Genomic DNA, 12901 nt, shown 5'->3' with positions numbered 1-12901 from the left:
TTAGTAAAAATTCGAACAAAAGTCTTTTTTAACTAAAAAAATGCTAAAATAACAAAAAAGAAATACTTCTCAGCAAAAACTTTAATTACCAAGTAATGAGTTAAAATGCTAAATTCTGTAACTTTACTAATTACACAATAACCCATTATTTTAACTCTTTGCGGTTTGGTGGTTAGTTTACTAACCACATTTTCTATAGTCTTTAAAACATAGTTTATTGGCATTTATTGCCATTTTGCTAAACAATTATATTTTTTGAAGTCATCGTTTAAGATTTTTTGCAAAACTTTGCCGTCAGGGTGCTCTGGTTAAATAAATATATTAATTTGAAAAAATTGTAAAAATCAGTTTTTTTAAGAGACTTTCACGCATTCAATAAAAAACAAGTTAGAACGGTATATTCGGCTTTGCCGAATCTTAAATACCCTCCACCTGCATACGTATTTTTTAGGTTGATATACATTTGAGCTATAGCCAATTATAGGCCGATCATCATATAATTATATATAGCGATTTTGGTATTTATGGTATTTATTTACGATATTTATAACATATTTGTGCTAATTTAAGTGATTTTCGGAAGTGAACTTTATATGGGGGCTATGGTCAAATATAGGCCGATCCACAAAAAATTTAGTGTTGTGATTTCTTTTAGCACGAAACTTATTGTTGCTGAATTTTGTATGGATACTGCAATTCTGAAGGCATTTATAGACCATAGAACCATATTTCGGGAAGAAATTTGTATGGGGGCTATGAGAAATCATGAACCGATTCTTATAATTTTCACTAGAGTTAGTCCCTTTATTATAAAAATAGCGTGTGTAAAGTTTTATGGTATTATCTGCAATATATTTTCACAAATAACCAAAAATATGTGAAAATTTTAAATTTTTTTTAGGTTGTCTCACATTTTGGTTCATAGCTCTGGTTCTACTGAACCGATTTTGCTGATTTTCAATACCAAACTGCTTAGGACAACAATAAACATACTTTTTGCAAGTCTACCAATTTTGTTTGCGTATTTTGGACGTGAGCGTGTTTTACATAGACACACAGACGGACGGACAGACGGACATGGCTCAATCGACTTAGAATTTCATAAGGATCAAGAAAATATATACTTTGTGGGGTCTCAGATGAATATTTCTCAATGTTACACACGGAATGACAAATTTATATATACCCTCATTCACCACTTATGGTGGTGGAGGGTATAAAAACATAGAGTTGTTTCGTCAGAAAATTTAGTCAAAAATATTCGATTTCCAAAAAAAATTTATGAAACAAAAATTTGTATCACAGTTATTTTTAATGCCAACCGCCATGGTGGTTAGTAAACTAACCACTTCACTCCACAAAAAACCTTGGAATGGAGTGGTTTTTTCATGTTTTAATTGTTTTGATTTTAAACCTATACACAAAAAAGCTGAGAGAGTTAACATGGCGATGTCATTGGTGCCAAGTACATATGTACTTAGTACAACTTCTTATAAATACATATGTACTTAGTACAACTTCTTATAAATACATATGTCATTACTTTAATATTACAAAAGCAAGTTACTATTAATGACTTGAATAATTCATTGATAGTTAAGTAATGATTAGAAACTAAGCAGTAATATAACAGATAATAAATAAGTCATTAAACGACTACTTCTAATTAATGAATACGGTAATAGTAGTTGATTAAATTTAAAAGTTATTACCAAATTGTTGCTGGTATTTCATTATAAGTATTACTATAAAAAATGGTATTTACGCTCTTATGCACCAACATGCTTCAAATAAAAAGTATTTTTTTCAATAAAATATAGAAAAAAATTTTTATATATTAATTGTGGTGTTATTACTTACTTTTATTTTCTGTTACAAGGAATTTTTTTATAACAAGTATCAGGGAGTGACGCTGTATCAAAAATGTATGTAGCAAATATCAAAATTGTCTTCCTGTATTATTACAGAGTTCAATTCAATTAGTCTATACATAGTAAGTTGACTTAAAGTGTACAAAGACTCTCCATAGTTGAAAATAGGTGGTATTGTATTAGTGGGCGTGGCACCTTCCATATAATGAAAATCCTTGATTTCGAATATCAGAAGAGCTATAATCGTAAAAGAATTTAAACTTCGTACAAATGATTTTCTTATCACTATACTGAGTTTTGCTGGAAAATGGGCAGTATTGTATTAGTGGGCGTGGCACCTATTACACCGTACGACAAAAAGATAAAAAAAAATCGTTAAACACAAACCGGATGATATACGTATGAAACTATAAATTAAATGGAGAAAAACCGCTTTTTCAGTTGTTCATTTCGTGATCCTCTGTCCTTTTTAAAGGACTTTAAAGTTTCAAAGAAGTACATTTTTCAAAAAATATTTAAAAATACTCCTGCCCTATTTAAAAATACTCCCAATAACAAATTGTATGACAAAAGAACAAGAAGAGTTGTAAAATATTAATCTTTATTTTAACCTGTCAGGATCAAAAGATGTCAAAAATGTCCTTTAAAATTTGTATCCTTTAATATTATTTAAGATTGTCAATAAATTCCTTTTAAAAAAAATAGAGCCTTAAAGATCCAAATATTCTATACTAAATGTGAAAATATTAAAATATTAAAAAAAGAAGAAAAATATAAAATTTGAATTAATGTACTTTTTTAACGGTTAAAGATATAATAACAAAATTTGGAAATATTGTGGCATTAACATTTTTGAAAGTTTTTATTTTCAAATAGCAAAAATCCTAAATAGGCGAAAATGTGTTAAAAAAACTGATTTTTTTTAAGTGCCTACTGTGAAGTTATTTACCGAGCAATAGTAAAATAACTTTGTACGTATTTAAATAAGATACAGGGCTATACAAACATGGAGCTTTTTCGAGGATCGTTGTTTTTTGCCTTCTTACAATTTTGTACTCAAACCTATTTGTTTTTTTTTTAATTGTCGAAGTTTGGTTAGGTCTGGAGGCATCTAGCTCCGCTTAAGTTAGCCAAGTTTTACTTTACACGCTTTTGCATTAGGTTCTCTTTTTGGTTCATATACAAATTGTATACAGTTCCGAAGAAATTTTGTTTCTACAAAAAAATAAATATAGGGACTTTTTGGGGAAAAAACATAAAAAATACGGCCATTTTTACATGTTCAAAATTTGGATACATGTAACTTTTTATAGGGACTAGATAACTGTTAGAAAATTGTTTTTATAGTATTCAAAATTTTATTGCAAATATAGGTGAAAAAAAAATTTGAGCCATCGTAGGCCCGACATATCTAAAAAGCTAAAAAGAGATCGACCAAAATTAAAAAAAAAATAAACCTAAATAACTCTTGACCTAAAAGTGATGTATATTTTTTTGCAGATCTTCTCTAGGACTATTTATATTTTAAATATCAGTTCATTCGGATCATAAATAGGTTTTTGTCGTTTTTTTAAAAAATGCCACCTTGGCGTGTAATTTCGCTAATTAAGCGTAAAGAGCTTTATTTACAACTATACTTTCCCGCAAACATTTTCGTAGAATATTTTAGTCCTTAAATGTCCTTTTTGAAAGGACTTTTTTTTAATTTTCTCGAAACAAAAGTGTCAAATTGACCCCTAAAGAGAGGAGATAGAGGGTTAAGATCTTCCACAAAAATAATCCCCATGAAATTCCACAATATAACTCTGACAATAAGAATTCTCTCAGACATTAGTTTACAAAATTTTATTCATTTAGTATAATGCTCCCTTCAATCAAAAAATTAAAACTTTGACCCACTGTAAAAAAAAAAATTCAGACCAGCTGAACTATAAATTTGTTCTCCAAAAATTATCTACTCAACATGCCCTTTCGGAATAATAGGGTCGCTGTTCTGTTCCAAAAATGCTGTTGGACAGTGTAGTTATTTTTCACTATATCAGGAACTATAGTCAACGCAATGGATTCACATAACGGTTACATGGAGTCAGTTAAATTACTAGCTACATAACTGGTCACTTTATCAGCTACATAATTAGTTATTTTAACATGTACGGGTGATAATTGACCTCAAATAGTCAGTTAAAAATACATCTCATAGAAAGTCCAATAACCGATTGCTTTTAAACAAACTTTCCTCCGACATCTCTGGTGGCTCTGGACTTTCGACTTTGGATAGGAATAAAAACAGATATGCAAATTTGAAATCAAATAAATAAATACAAAAGAGAAAGCAATACAATTTACTGCCGAGTGGAGTCATTGTAAATGTAGCTTTACTGATTATTAGAATCGAAAATTAGTACATTACTGTAGTTTTTTTGAAATTTCATTTAAAATTTTTTTTGCGAATAAAAATATTTGGGATTGAGTTTATGATTTTGTTTTTTTACCCATCACCTTCGTGAGAAGGGTCCACAAATGGCTGAGATATAAGGAAAAAAGCAGGACAACCTATTTGACCAATTTTTTACCTTTGTATATAAAACCATAATATGTTGGACCTACAATTGATCAAAATCGGAAAAACTATATTTTAACCCGAATTTTTTTTTCACCAAAAGTTTTTTGTTCGCTAAATATTAAAAAAAAAATTAAAAAATTAAAAAACAAAAAAAAATTATAATTAAAAAAAAAATTTTAAATTAAAAATAAAATAAAAAAACAATTCGAAATTTTTTTTTCCAAAAAATGAAAAAAAAAAATAAATTTTGTTGACCTAAAAATATTTAAAATTTTTATTTTGAAATATAATTTGGTGAAGGGTATATAAGATTAGGCACAGTCGAATATAGCTCTATTACTTGTTTTTGGTATCAAATTACAATCGATTATCGATGTCCGAAAATCTGTTTATTTTATATTTAAAAATCTATGGGTAAATGTTATAGAAAAAGTATTTTTAAACTTCAAATAAAATAAATGTACAACCTCAAAACCTTGCACGATTTTACTCAAATTTTTAGCATTTGGGGACGGAGCATCAAAAGTCCAATTAATTTCTAATAAAATAATCTTATTTTAAAAATTATGAAGGGTTTTATGGTGTCGAAAACGATTTGCACGTTTGCTAGAATAAGGCAGACTATCTCGCCCTATGGTAAAATCATAACCAAACTGTTAAAAAAATTTAAATAAATATGTATGTAAGTAAATAATAAATAAGTTAATAAATTAATACTAATTAATTTAAATAAACACAAGCTAAACACAAAATGCACTAAAAATATTAACCCTATACTACCACTCATTAGTTTTCTATTTGTAAATTATAATTTATGTGTATTTCTTCATAAAACTATTTCTTTTAATTTAATTACGATTTTGTATTTTTCAAATTATGTTATAATTTTGTATCTACTTATGTAGGTACATAAATATATTTATCGGCACTGGCACTATTAAATGTTGTACCTATGTATATTATTTTATATATTTTTAATTTTGCAAAAAAATTAAATAAAAAAAAGAACACAAACAGCTTTTACTACTTCTTTTCCAAATTCTTTTTTCTTTATCTATTTTCAGATGGTACGTTCTTTGAAAGATTGATTGATTGAATGATTTCATTGCAGTGGCAGTTCAAAATTCTTAAATTTTTAATTTAAGCCAATTTATAAGGAAATATTTAAGTATTTTTTTTTTTCATTTCAATTTGTTTTCATTACAAACCTAATTTCTTTCATTGTTGTATGTGTATGTATGAGTTTTTCCTTAAATATTGTGTAGAGAGAGAGAAAAAAACTGAACTACAAGAGGTACAAAATATAAAAATTAATTATTGAAAATGAAATCAAATTGGTAATGACTGCGCTAAAATTATTAAAGTTTACAAAGTCTACAAAAATAAAATTTTGAAAAAATTTTAGGTTTTTCTAATTACAAACATTGGTTGACGAAGTTCTCAACCACACTCATCATAATGAAAGTATTTTTTTTTTATAACGTTGTAGCACAGTGTAATTATTATATAGTTTTTAAATTCAGACCAGTGGTCTGTTGTAATTTGATCATCTACTGATTGGGATTTTTGTTTCTTATTTGATAATTTGTATGAACTCCGTAGCTATTCGTGTTGTTTTGAAGTAAATAACAGATTAAGTTCGGCCCTTGGAGGATATGAGTGCCGACCACTGTTTTTAAGTATACATTTTATAAGGATTGAGAAACTCGGGCACTTAGATTTTATTTATGAATAAGAAATGTTTTCGAGCAATTTATCCAAATCAAAAAAAATATTTTTCAAATATTAATTTGTCTATAACAGTGGTCGGCACATAAAACATAATACAACCATTATAATTCTTCATATATAAACTTGGGGAAACTTCCGGAAATCTACAGCATTTTACTAAAATAGCCTGAATTTATAATGTTTCACAAATTACCGTAAATTTATTAAAAAAAAACATATGCTAATTTTAAAGCAAACTGGCTTAATTACATTTTAATTTAACATATGAGATGATACAGTATACATATGTATATTAGAGTGCTCCAAAATTAGAGGACGGAAGAACACACTTCATGCAACTGGACATATCACCATCTATAATTCAACCTTGGATCAGGATAAACACATCGACCAACTATCAGGATAAACCAAACAATTGAATGTTTTATATAATTAATAACACTGTAAAAAAATTACAAGGTCAGGCCAATAAATTTTGATAGAGGAGACAAAAAAAAAAGACACGTGTATCGGCGTTTTGAAAGTTTACATCTGAATTTCATTTGAGGGGGGTTAAAGTTTCCCAAATCTGGAAAATTCTTATTGTTAATCGGCATAAGAAACCATGTGATCCTTACATTTTAGGTATAAAATGTGTTCAGCATATTTATGTAAAATGTTACGGAGAACATTTTTGTAGAATATTTTAATCCTCTAATGCGAAATTTACAATAGAGAGCGTATCTTTTGAACGCGGTCTTACTTTTTAATAACTTATATGTTATATCCTGTTCCAACAAAGCTTTATATGCGGGAAGTTTTGCTTTACTTCTTTAATTTGAAAAAAACTTCCTCTGAAGCACAGCGATTGCTCACCGAAGCTTACGGTGAATGCGTTCCATCGATTTCAACGTGCGAGAGATCGTTTGTGCGGTTCAGATGTGGTGATTTTGACAAGGAAGACAAAGATCGCCCAGGCCAGTCAAAAATGTGTGAGGACCAAGAATTGGAGACATTACTCTATGAAGATTGTTGTAAAACTCAACAAGAACTTGCAAAATCATTGGTAACTACTCAGCAGCAAAGGGAAAATGGGTACCATACGACTTGAAGTCGAGATACCTTGAAAGACGATTTTGCATGTCAGAAATTATGTTTGAACGCTATTAAAGAAATTAATTTTTACACCGAATCATTATTTGCGATGAAAATTGGATCCATTGCAATAACCCAAAGCATAAGAGATCGTACGTGAAGCCCGGCCAACCAGCCGAGTCGCCAGTTATGTACCGCAAGCGGCCTGTGATATAATCAAAAACCTACAACCCATTAAGAATTATCTTGAGAGTGTGTCAGCAAGGAACTTACTCAGGCTATATGAGTCTTCTTTACACAGAGAAAACAGATTCGTGATAGCAACCGAATTTGTTGCCAATCGAATGATTCTATCTTAGTGACCGAATTTTACAGTTGTGGCTACAATATTTTGAAAGTTTGGTTGCCTCAACTGAAATTCTTCTTTATCAACTGACTTTCTGTTGTTAGAACTGAAAAATTCCATGTGTGCAACCGAATCATTCGATTGGCAACAAATTCGGTTGCTATCACGAATCTGTTTTCTCTGTGTAGTCTTCTTCGGTCAGGACATAATTTCATCTGGAATTTCTGATTATTCCTTCAACTTCAGTTCCTCAGTAGGGATAATTGGGCCGGGGTTTATCTGGTCGATAAGGATAACAAATGCTCATATAGACTCTCTAACGAGTGCAGCGCCTTTCAGGCAGAGATCTTCGAGATTTGGAAAGCCACAGAGTTGATAAAGGCATACGTCAAAGAGGAGTCTGTAGTGACAAAATACATAAGTGGACAGTCTGGCGGCACATAAGGCTCTGGAATGTCATTTTATACCGAGCACTGTGATATATAGGGAAATGAGGTAGCCCGACTAGGTCTTGAAAAAACATGCGGCCTATTTTTTAAACTAATTGAAATATTGACTTGAAAGTTTTTTATAAGACCAAAATTTAACTTATTAATCAAAAAAAATTAGTTCGGAATAAATGTGGATCAATTTGGTCTTAATATTTGCAATCCTATTAAAATGTTGATACAAATTTTAGTTTAGAAACTCAATAAATATGTAATAAAATATTTATTTATTAAAAAAAACTCGATGAAATAACAAAATGTAAAAAAACTTGTCAAAAGGTCAAAGAAAATCCCGCAATTCCTAAAAATTGGAACGAAAATCCCAAAAATGGTATTTTTACAATTTTGCCCATAGGGTCCACATTTCCTTCGGGGCTGGAAAAATACTTTGGGGATAACTAGGGGACACATCAAGGTTTCCAAAGCTTCTTTCCGTTTTCTGATCCCAGCTTTGGGATTTTAGAACATGTTGCCCAAAGTTAAAATTTTGATAAAAAAAATAGGTCAATTTCCGAAGGGCGTAAGGCCGACATATTCGAAAAATATAACACATTTTTTATACCAAAATGTTCTTCATAAAGATACCTTACAGAAAAATATAAAATTGTTATATGTTCTTAAAGAAAGTTTTTTTTAATAAAAAAGAGTTAAGTCACCTTTTCGCCCAAAAAACAGCAAAAATCAAAAATTTTTTGAATTTTAAAATTTAAAATCGTTTATTTTTGCATTGATAGATAATTGACTATAACTCGGAAATTATAAGAGATAAATAGCATACGCAAGCATGTTTTTTCAAGACCTAGCCGAGCGCCTTTCTAAAATATGAACATCTTTAAAATCGGATGGGAACCAAAAAATGGCACGTGTTTAAAAATTTTACATGTCGAAAGTACCCTATTTTGAGCCCCCATAGCGCCGCCCTTGGTTCATATGTAGGTCCCATTTTAATAACTTAAACACGAATACTCCTTGGCTACGCCCACGCCACTGTGCAATCCTGGAGCAGTTGGACGGATTACAAAGTGTCCTTTGGCCAAACTGAAAGCAAATGTAACCAAAACACTGATTATGTTGGATAGGTATATTCTCAGGATTCTAGTAGGGATGATAACCGGTCATTGCTCTATTGGGGACTTTATAGGCAAATAGGATAATGGCACACAGGATTTATGTAGGGTGTGTGGGGATGTATAGGAGCTAGAGACATTAGAGCATATTATGAGCAACTGCCCTAGACTAGATAGATTTAAATGGCTAGGAAACAGAATTCTTTATGAACTCGGTAGTGTGGCTGGCTGTAAACCGAGTAACATACTAGGTTTTATCAGGGGAATTGGTTGGCTATTTAAGAGACGTTCTACAGCGAGTCCAAATTTAATTCTTTTAAAAGACATCACCTGTGTTAATATCGAATGACGCATTCCAAAGTTATTCAATCCTGAACACTGTCCTAGTTGTACAACTTTAGAGGGCTTGATTTGTGTTTTTAAGTAAAATTAGAAATGGTAAAAATCTAAAATTCTCATATTAAATTTTTTGGAGCAGTCTAATAAACATACATACATTCAACATACATACACACATATACAAATACACATTATTTAGCCATGTTAAATATAAAATATGTATTACACTCCTCTATTTAAGTGCCACATGTTGCACCAGACAACAACAAAAAAAATACTATGTAAATGTAATTACAAAATTATTTAATACTGTATATTTTGTTTCTTTTTTTACTCTTTTCACTTTTTTCTGTATATTTTAAACCTGATACTACAGGACGCTCTTATGTTGGCATCAATGAAGAGATTATGTGGGTCAGCATTGGCATGGGCATTACCATTGCTGTATTGATAACCATAGCCCTGTGTTATATAGCACGCGAAAAATGTCAAAAACGTCAAAGGGAATACTATGTGACAGCATAGCTGGCTACAATATCTGTCAAACCAACGTTGGACTTGTCGGCGGTGGCGGCCACAGCAGCAGCAGCATCAGCCGCAAAAACCACCTCTATAGCCAAGTCAGCAATAAGAGCTGAACCGAAAAGAACCACAGGAAAAACTAATAAATATGATGTTAAAGTCAATAATGTCTATAATGTGGGAGACGATGACAGCCTTAACATCGCCACCACCAATAACAATTTCAACAATAATTTACATACCACCAACCAGCCAAGGGCATCCACAGCAACAACGACCACAACAGCACCCACCATAAACACCTACAATAATCAAGGAGCAGGTAATGGTGGTGATGGTGCTGGCGGTGGCATTGGAGGTCGACTGGGCTCGAATAATAATTTCAATTTTAGATTTTTAAATGAACCACACCACCAACAACAGCAACAACAACATTTACTTAGATTACAACAACCAGCTGTGGCACAATTGTATGAGACCCATCAGCCGCATCCACAACCACTTCATCATTTTAATCAAGAGCCTCAACAACAACACAACTACCACCACCTACAACATCCATTTTATGTAGAACAACCTGAACAACAATACTTTAATGATGCATTTGAGCCCGTCAGACAACCACCCATAATAGATGATGATAATGATGACCCTCAACCGGAATATCCACAACATCCGATGCAGCAACAATATGCCAACCAGCGTTATGGTATTCCATTGTCTATTGGTTTTAACATTGGTTCATGGTGCACCCGATCCTGGGGTTAAATATCTACTATTTGCTTTAGTAAATTTTTCTACATACAGACATCATTAAAATGTTAATCAAATCTGTTGACTTGCTTGTTTTTGTTTATTTTGTATGTTGTTGATTTGGCAAGAGGAAAAGTAAACATTTAAATATTTGATTTTTTTATTAAAATGATACATCTTCATTATTTAAAATTTCATTTGGTTTTATACCTGTGTACAGTGAGTGCTGAAAGAATGAGTGTCAATAATGGTTAGTAGTGTTATTTTATCAAAGATCTTTATGATTAAAATAACACTAAATATATATTAGTTTGTCCTTCTGTTTGTAATTTCGAATATTTATCATAATTTATCTTTATCTTAAACTAGTTGACCCCCCCCGGCTTCTCCCGGTAGCACACATACACCTGCCTGTTCTTATTTATTTGCAAATAAAATATCTAAATTTGTACTGCATACTTTAGGGAGCTTTTTTATTACAGTTGACTGGACTCAAACAAAATTCCAAATTTTACCCGGAATTTTTGAATTTTTTTTCCTTACAAACCATCTCCTGAAAATTTCGAATCGGATAAAAAAAAAATCAGCCAAATCACTCCAGCAGTTCTCACGTGATGCCATTACATATATAGACCATTTCATTTATATATACATACTAGATGACCGCCCCGGCTTCGCCCGGTAGCTATTTACTAATGTTAGTTCTTGAAGTTTATCCAACAAAATTCTCTTGTTAAGAAAAATGAGAAGTGAATAGGAGGCAAATTATTAAAAATTAAAATTTCCGAGTTTTTGATTTTTGTTTTTTACAAACCAACTCCTGAAAATTTCGAATCGAATAAAAAAAATTCAGCCAAATCACTCCAGCCGTTCTCACGTGATGCCATTACATACATGGACCATTTCATTTTTATATATATAAATAGATGTATATAGATAGATTATACTTTGATGGAAGGTACTGCCGAATATAGCTCTCTAACATGTTTCAGATCACCTACACAAACACCGAGTACTGATATTACCAATTTATACAAACTTAAAACCTTTTAATATATTTATTATTAAAAAGGCGTATCCAGGCATTGGTTGACATTGAGATAATTATGTATGTTATGTAGATTCCTTGACCAAAGACATCTATTTGTAAAACCATCTAACTTGGTTCCGTATCGTACCCCGATGTGAGCTGATTTATATCACTTTCCATGTGTAACTGCATCACCAAAGCACCCAATTGCTCTTATGAAGATGTAAAAAGACTCCAGGCTGATGTAAAATAAATCAGCCAACATTATAAGAGTGGATTGATGAGTGAATTGATCATACCCAATCAATATGTTGGGTCAGTTAATATGTCCCGGAACACAGAGACAGTTTGAACTCCTTAAGGAGAGAACTCCTTAGAGATTTTGAATATTTAGCGGGTATGTAGCCTTGCAATCAGTAAATCTGGTAATATCTCTCAATAGCCCTTAGCCAGTTTGAGTTTTCTCAATTGCAGAAACATCCACCAGTAATAATCTTTAATTGTAAAGCCAACCAAGTTTTCTTGCGGAAGTTACTTCCAGATGTGACTTCAAGAAGTTTTTTGTGGTGTAAACACGTATTAGATGTCGTTTTAGAAGTCACGGCTTGCTGAAGTGACCTGCAGCAATTATGTGCAAACACGTGTTTGTTGCTTGCTGGAAGTTACTTGAATGACTTGCTGTTAACTGCAAGTGGTTTGAAGACTTGCAGAAGAAGTAGTATTCTCTTCAGTTTTCAGTTTTGTTATGTGTTGTTTTTGAGTTCTTTTCCAAATTTATAAAAATGGACTAAAATAAATTTGTTTGAAGTAGTGAAAAAACACATTTGGTATTTGAAAAACAAGGAAGTTATCCTGAATTATGGGTCCCATACAGGACATATGGTAACACTGAATAAGATACCCATATTCACAGAACATTTTGAATGTATGAAACTGTTTAACAGACCGAGTCCAATTAAATCGGGAACTTTCCTCTAGAAGTTGTATTACTACACCATTTTTAATTGAAATTGAGAACATTACACAGAATTTCCATTTTAAATTGAGAAAATTCCAATTGAAATTGAGAATTTCAACTTTAAATTGGAAAAATTTCAAGTGAAATTGAGAATTTCCA

The 12901-nt window shown here is 31.2% G+C and overlaps 1 protein-coding gene across 2 annotated transcripts in view; it reads left to right on the top strand.

The window, feature by feature from the left end:
* The window catches only part of LOC135958045 (uncharacterized), a 32201-nt gene extending 22072 nt beyond the window's left edge, over positions 1 to 10129 (top strand). The window contains exon 2 of one of the 2 annotated variants that reach the window (XR_010576443.1): positions 5499 to 5602. Coding sequence is in view for 1 of the 2 variants with exons in the window: in XM_065508909.1 (XP_065364981.1) it covers positions 9856 to 10004 (149 nt within the window). In the remaining variant the exon portion in view is untranslated. Of the gene's footprint in view, positions 1 to 5498; positions 5603 to 9855 lie in introns of those variants that run through there. The other variant, XM_065508909.1, reaches the window with a different exon arrangement.
* Positions 10130 to 12901: the final 2772 nt, after the last annotated feature.

Source organism: Calliphora vicina, chromosome 4 (assembly GCF_958450345.1).
Source record: "Calliphora vicina chromosome 4, idCalVici1.1, whole genome shotgun sequence".
In the NCBI taxonomy this organism is placed as follows: domain Eukaryota; kingdom Metazoa; phylum Arthropoda; class Insecta; order Diptera; family Calliphoridae; genus Calliphora; species Calliphora vicina.
The sequence above is the reverse complement of the archived record's forward strand: the minus strand, read 5'-3'. Positions and strand labels throughout refer to the sequence as shown.